A 7,854-nucleotide genomic window follows, 5' to 3' on the forward strand; every position below is an offset into this window, starting at 1 on the left:
TAGCGACATCTGGTGATGTTACAACTCAAACATCTTGTAGCTATTGTATGGCAGATTGTTTTAAACAGTAGTACTACTGACGACATGAGTCATGCATGTGATGTTATTTACATGTATTTGATGATGCTGGTGCTGATTCTCCATTTAACATTTGACTATGCCAATGTGCTTGCAGTACATTAGGACTTTGTTTTTATGAAACAGGTATGCATCTTCATATTTAACGTGCACAAATGTATATTTTGTCAGTACTATTTTTCATTATGGTCTATGTACTGTTCTTAAGCTGTAGGCAGTTTGAGAGTGTATTAATGTTTTTCCATTTCTGCTGCACGTCTGACGATAGTCATTAAAGACCGAAACCCATAATCTGATAAGAAATAAGCTTGTGACCATAGGTGTAAATTACAGGAAACGTATAAACACATATGTTTGCTGCAAAGAGCAGTAGTGATTTATTTCTGCCGTGTCGGTGTAGAGTACAGGACAGTGTGAGCTGCTCCAGACTGCGCCTCCATGGTGTGGCGCCCCCTCAGCAGCGGCGGCTACACGCTGTGGGCGGCTTTGCGGGCGGCGCCTGACCTGGCGTGGGGCCTGTTTGCAGCTCTGCTCGCAGCGTGTCGGCTGCCTGCACGCGCGTGTTTCGCGTGTCCGGCTCGGGCGTGAGCACCTGCTCAACAATGAAGGACAGACTTGATGATCAAGTGTCTCACCAGCAAATTCCAGTAGTCACTAAAGCAACGCCTGCCTACAGAAGGTGGAAACACTAAGCTCGAATTTTATGTGCATTTTTTATACTCGTATTTAAGAAGTGGTTGACACATAAATGTTTACATTGTTTTCATTAGTGAAACTCTGGCAATTATATTTCTAATCACGTAACTCACACGGTAACTGAGCCTTGTGGAAAGCAAAACTGTGGGCATGGAACAAAAAACCTTCTACCAATGCAGAAAGGAACATACGTGGATACGGTGTGTAACACACCAACATAATGCCTAACACACAAGAACGTTTCGCAGCATTAATGTTGTAATTGTGAGAACAGGAGTAAATTTTTATGTAACGCATTTTGACATAATTTGTAAATTTATTCTTATCAGTGAATATGATTATGCAATTTAAATGCAATATCTAGAAAGGAATTATCTGCTAACACGTAGCAAATACGCTAGTCCAGTCAGGGCAGTTTGCTACAGTGAGCTGTCAGAGAATGTATTTGAATTAGGGAACATTGCCACTGGGCACAGATGTTGCAGTGAAGTAGAGTCTCACACATGTGCTCAAGCATAGTGGCTGCCAGCGGCACATCTTAAAGTACCAAACTGGAAGAAATATGTGTTGTGACCAGGCGTAATAATGGTGTTAACTGGGAACAGTGCAAAAAACATGAATTGGAATTAATATGAAAGAAGGGCGCTGCGGGCCATAAACTGTGTATTGCAAAGGGACAAGACAAGCCTGTTGCCATGCATTGTGGCGTTTATTATCTTTCGCAGCACCAGCAGCCACTCACTGAGTTAAGGCAAGAACAACTTTCATATTTAGAAGTGTATCCAGGCTAGCCAACGTAGTAGTTTCATTTTGTGAATAATTATCAACTTAATGTTAACATTGAGTTACAAGTGCTAAAACTTGAGAAGTTATCAACAAAGGTCCTATCTGCCCTTATTAATTAAAACTGAGAGCCACTATTGAATACAAGAAGACAAAAACGGCTGACCTAATTTAATTTTAGTACTTTGTTTAAAAAACTGAAAATTACCAAAATTTAAAAAATAATTAAGTTTGATTGTTAAAGAACAGCGAAATCTTCACTTCAAACCAGTATTAATATTCAGTGACTATGAAGAAGTAATTCCATAAAGGTTTTAAAGATTATTGTTTATGAGAAAATTTATATTCCTTGTGTGTTCAACAATTTCTGCTCACATTTCTAAAATACATAAGAGATTAATGCAAAAGTTAATCAGTGGTTATTTAATGAAATATATATGCTGAAAACATATTTTGCTTAACAGAAAATATTTATTTAGGAACGATTGCAATTGTAGAAATAATAACAGTTGGCGCTATGGCAGGCTGTTTGAAGCTATTTATTTTGCAAACTGAGTGCCACACAATTCGGAGTTGAGTGCGTTGCATAATGAAATTTGTCTTACTGATTTCTTGATTAGATTTAGTTCATGTTGCTAACTGCGAGTTTGCGTCTGAGCTCAAGTAAGTGTTGGGACCATTCCCACCTGGCTGGCTTGCAGTAACTATTGTGTAAATACTTTTGAAGCTTACTAACAACTATACAACATTTTGCGCTCACACCAAGAACTGGCAACCATTTACATTAAGCATTACAATCTAAACTAAAAAATACATTACTTCATTACCTGAAATTTCGCTAACCACTTTGCTGTATTTAGTATCTGTCAAAATTCTCTCAACCAATTTTGTATTGAAGTAGTAGAGCAATAACATTTCGGTTATAACAGATTCTACATTTTTTATTTCATTTGTTGTTCCGAATCGATGCTTTTTCCATTCAATACGCATATTAGGAACATGTCTCATCAGTTATTCCAAATATTCAAAAGTGCAGCTCTGTTATAAGTGTTCAGTGTATGTCTCAGCACTCAACACTGAGAGCATGCTTGTTAGTTTGTTAATAATGTTGTTCTTATTGGGCTGAAAACAGCATCATTCTTTCTCATTGCTTATGGTATGTGGATTTTCGTTAGTATCGGTAAATTTTCAGCAAGAAATTGTCATAGAACTCTGCAGCGCAAATTTAGTACCAATCTACAAAGACGACTAGTGACAATGTCTTCCTTTCCGCTAAATGTTACGCTGTTGAGCTACATGGAAGTATGGTATCATAGTGATCAGTAGACAGCCCCTCAAAATGACTCAAATGTAAACCTAATGCCCTTCCAACATGGGTCCATTCTTAGAGAGCGTAACTATTTTAATGGGCAATAATATCCATATTAAAGGAAAATGTGACTGCAGACATTCACAATGTCAGAGCGCCTGCCTGGGGGGTGGGGGTGGGGGGGGGGGCCAATAGTACAATCATGATGGTTAGAGCTGTGCACCGCCTGTCAACTTGAGCTGCTGCTTACCTTTGACTGCCTTCCTGCTCTCTACAGTTAGACCCTCGTCAGCACCGCTGTCGTCAGCGTCTTCGTCTGCTAAGCTGTCAGTCTCGTCGTCATCTTCGAACACTTCGTCTCCATCGTCTGCAGCAGCCAGCGGCGTGCTGTACGCTACAAGCAACACGCCAGAGATCAGCAGGACGAGGGCTACCTTCATGGCTGTAGTGGCTTCTAAGTTGAGGGCCTTGCTACAAGTGCCATAACCGTGCACACCGGCCTCCTCTTATAGGGCGCGTCGGACACTTATCGCTCATACTGTGGCAAGCAAGGACAGCTACTCGAGGCATACTTCGAAATATGCGGTTAGCCGTATCGTTGTGCTATCTTAATGGCAGAAATATCCTGCTGGACACGGTAGTAAAACTTGAAGCTCAAGGTTCTAAAAGACGCTAGCAAAATTGGAAGCACTACAGCTGACAAATACAGCAGAATCTAGAAAAACAGTTGATGTATCTTAAAGTTTATAGACATGAATTACAAACCTCTTTCCTTTGTAGGAACAAGGATATAGAAGAGTAATCAGTGTTTTAGTAACTAATTAAAAAAGGACAAAGAATCTATTCATGTACTATTAACGTACTTCTTGTTGTTGTTACTTTGCTTTATTATGTTCTACATGTAACTGAAACTGTCCAATGTTATTCAGTGCATTCTCTGATTATATATGTGATAATTCATTATCCCATTTTAGCAATACTTAATAGTATTTTTTGTTTTTTTCCGATAATTGTGAGCTATAAGTTTCTATTATGTAATCTATAGACTCTTACTATTAGCTACGACTTGAGAATGGGCTTGTGAACCCCGGTACTGATGTTTGGTGCCCTATAACTGCATTCCATGTTAAGAACTTTCTTTCACTTTTTTTCTCAGTGCTTCATCCACTGTGACAAATACTATCAATGGTGGTAGCTTCTAACAAGGATTCACATACGTATTAGCAGTAGCCATTCTTTCAGATTTATTTCATTACTATTCATGATTTTCGTGTATAGAGTGACTCTAAAAGAATCACATCATTTCGTCCTCCTGACAGGTATAAAAATAAAACTTTCACTTCACCTACCACCATCAACATCAGCATGGGTTGTGACTTTCATGGACACTAATGCACACGTTGCGGTATGAAATAAACAGCCCTTGAGTCTAATCTTGAGAAACTGCTTGTGATGTCTGAAAAACGTGCTGTGTAAATTTATGAAAGCAGCTGTCTGCTTGCATATGACTTACACATTGTTACTTCGTTGTATGTGGTTGGCAGAATGACATGATGTTCACTTCCTTGTGAGGTCAGCCTGCTGCATTGGCACCTTGGTCATCTAATTCAGGTGGCATGTTGCAATAATAAATAGTTGAAGTGCCTATTCTAAATTTCATTTCTGTTGTTGTTATCTGTTGGTGTTGTGTTGTATATATTACATAGTAGCTAGCCTTGGTTTCAACTCTCGTGCTTGTAGCAATCGAATGCATTTAATGGCGTAACACTGCACCTTCCATTAGAATAATACGGCGGGAATATTGCTCAAGGTGTGCTTGGAACAATCTCGTCAAACGCTGCCAGTTTTGTTGGTCTTCCTGATGCTACGGATCTCAGGCTCAATGCATGTGATTTCACCTCTCAAAGCTATAACATTATGTTACCAGATTCAATCCATTGAACGTGTCCCCTTAATATCAATAATACTTTTCATTGTCCTCCAGACTCTCCTTGTTGGCTTAATAACAGGAACAATAATGGAAAGTTATTGACTATCATACACTTTATTCTTAACATTTCTTTGTGTTATATTAGTTCTATTTATTTATATTATACACAATGTCTCGGATTCATCTAGTACATGGTTGTACAACATTCCATGAATTTATAATCTCATCTACTAATTTAAAACATAATTTATTATCTTAACTCAGTGAAACTGCTCTAATAACATACAATTCCTTGAAATTATTGTAGGACCTTTATCAGATATTTACTGAAATTACAGAGACCTTGAATGTATTATTGAGAAAGAAAAACTATTGAGTGATCTGCCGATTGTCAGATTGCGTTTCCCGCCTTGAAACAGGCACTGACGTCAGATACAACGTTATTATTTACCAACTTCGAAATCGATTTGATTTTATCCCGTAGAGTGAGCAGTTTTGCATTCATTTGGACAGATAATAACGAACACCCAGTTCGATACGCATCCAGACATTTGATTAAAGCAGAGTGGAATTATTCCACAATGTAGATGGATATGTTAGCACTTATCTATGGTATCTGTAACATACATTGTTTTCTCTATAGACAAGTGTTCAATGTAGTGATGGATCGCGCCGCGCTAAAAGCTTTTGTTGGGACTGACAGATCAGTTCAGTTGGTGGACACAGTGGGCATTAAAGTACAGTGAATTCGATTGCAAGATACTGCACAAACCAGCCAACCAAGGAAGAAGCATAGTAACAACAGTAGATTAAGACAGAATTTTTAGCACTGGGTAATAGCGTTGCTGATTGGCAAGGAGGATTGACAGCGACGCTGTGTGTAAGTTATTTTGGTCACAGCCACAAATCGTGATATTTTTCTCCATGAACATCAAAAGCAAAATTCCACGCCAACTTTCTAAAGGAAAGGGGACTGTTACGCCACAGGGTAATATTGCAGGTTGATGAAGCAATTGTTAAAGTGTTTCCTGGTCGGTATCAGAGCTGAAACCAATTCAGACTACTATACAGTACATACAGGACGACAATTATTGAACTACACGAAATAGAATCGTCACATCTTCTGAACAGTTTGCGTTAGGACCTTTAATCTCCACAGTGTCTCCAGTGTCATGATGGGAATTAGTATGCGAATATGATTTGGTTTAGCGACGAAGCCCACATTCATTTAGATGGGTTCGTCAATAAGCGAAATTGGAGAATTTTGGGGACTGAGAAGCCCCATTTTGTGATCTATAAGTCTCTTCACCTTCAACGGGCCTGACTGTGCGGTGTGTAATGTCCGGTCACGGAATAATCAGCGCGATATGCGTTGATAGCATAGTGACTGCTGGACGTTAATAGACGGTTTTGTAATAATCCCAAAACCACTGCTGTACTGAAAACAGATATTGAGAACGTCACTGACAGCATCGATGTTCCGCCACTTCAGCAGCTCATACAGAATTTCGCTATTCGTCTGTAGCATATCACCGCCAACGATGACAGGCATATCGAACATGTCATAACCTAAATCCGAATCTTTCTTTTTAAAATTCAGTCTTGATCGAACCACGTATGCTACATGAATAGGTGACCGGTTTCGGTCATATCACATGGCCATCACAGACCTTTAATTTAATTTAGAAAGTAATAGAAACCTTACTAATTGACAATAAAATGTGACAAAAAGGCCTATAAGGACAAAATACAATAAGACTTGTTATACCCATGGCATCCTTCGAAGATGGTAGGTGGAGCACTCTTCTCAGCTGCTTTGATGTCAACTGGTGCCAGCAAGTGACAGGCATACGCTTAAATACGACCTCACGTCAATCAATCAGTGTAAAACAGGTTCACATGTCAAAACGTAAAAAAGTATAATAATAACATAAAAATAGTTATGTATAAAATATCTCTTTACAACCGTGGAACAACTTAAATATTGTGTAAAAGATACAACATACAGTACATCAGTAGTTCCATGGTTGTAGAGAGATATTTTATACATAACTACTTTTATGTTATTACTGTACTTTGTTTTTTTGCGTTTTGACCATTATGGGAACCCGTTTTATACTGACTGGTTGACGTGAGGTAGACGGAGAAGAAGTATGTGGAGCATCTTCGTATTTAAGCTGGCACCAGTTGACATGACAGCAGCTGGGAAGAGCGCTTCGAAGGATGTCAAGTGTATAACAAGTCTTATTGTATTTTATCCTCATAAAGGTTTTGTCACATTTTATTGTCAATTTAGTAAGGTTTCTATTACTTTCTAAATGAAATTACAGGTCCGATTATGGTCATGTGATTCGACCAAAATCGGTCACCTATGTTCATGTAGAATACGTGGTGCATTTAAGACTGAATTTTAAAAAGAAAAACATTTTTAAGGACTTTTGAGTGCTGTTTCAAAAATGTTTCTTAAAATTGTTCTAAATCCGAATCTCCATAGCGACGTTCACATGTTGAATAAAGTGTGTCCACCCTGTAGTTTGAAACTAATTGAGTTTTCTCATACAGTTCAATATTTTTTACCCAGTATAATGGAATACAAACCAGGAAGAACAACAGAAATGGCGTGTAGGGAGGGCACTCCACGGAGCTAAATTACCACAAGCCACCTCAACTGGACGACCAAGGTGCCGATGCAGCAGAGCGACCTCACACGGAAAGGAGCATAACGAGATTTGGTCAACCACGCAAAATAAAGCAACAATGTGCAGGGGCGTGAGTCATGCTTGGGTAGCTTAGTTGGTAGAGCACTTGTCCGCGAAAGGAAAAGGTCCCGAATTCGAGTCTCGGTCCTGCACACAGTTTTAATCTGCCAGGAAGTTTCATATCAGCGCCCTCTTCGCTGCAGAGTGATAACCTCATTCTGGAAACATCTCCCAGGCTGTGGCTAAGCCATGTGTCCGCAATATCCTTTCTTTTAGGAGTGCTGTTTCTGCAAGGTTCGCAGGAGAGCTTCTGTAAAGTTTGGAAATTAGGAGACGAGGTACTGGCAGAAGTAAGGCTG

At 39.2% G+C, this 7,854-nt stretch overlaps 1 protein-coding gene across 4 annotated transcripts in view; it reads right to left on the minus strand.

The window, feature by feature from the left end:
- The window catches only part of LOC126282243 (trigger factor-like), a 141,659-nt gene extending 138,297 nt beyond the window's left edge, over positions 1-3,362 (minus strand). The window contains exons 1-2 of one of the 4 annotated variants that reach the window (XM_049981832.1): positions 3,117-3,357; positions 428-670 (exon numbers count right to left, since the gene is read on the minus strand). In XM_049981832.1, the coding sequence (XP_049837789.1) occupies positions 546-670; positions 3,117-3,306 (315 nt within the window). In that variant the 5' untranslated portion in view covers positions 3,307-3,357 and the 3' untranslated portion in view covers positions 428-545. Of the gene's footprint in view, positions 1-427; positions 671-3,116 lie in introns of those variants that run through there. The other 3 variants (XM_049981833.1, XM_049981830.1, XM_049981834.1) reach the window with 3 other exon arrangements.
- Between the last annotated feature and the right edge of the window lie 4,492 nt (positions 3,363-7,854).

This window comes from Schistocerca gregaria, chromosome 7 (assembly GCF_023897955.1).
Source record: "Schistocerca gregaria isolate iqSchGreg1 chromosome 7, iqSchGreg1.2, whole genome shotgun sequence".
In the NCBI taxonomy this organism is placed as follows: domain Eukaryota; kingdom Metazoa; phylum Arthropoda; class Insecta; order Orthoptera; family Acrididae; genus Schistocerca; species Schistocerca gregaria.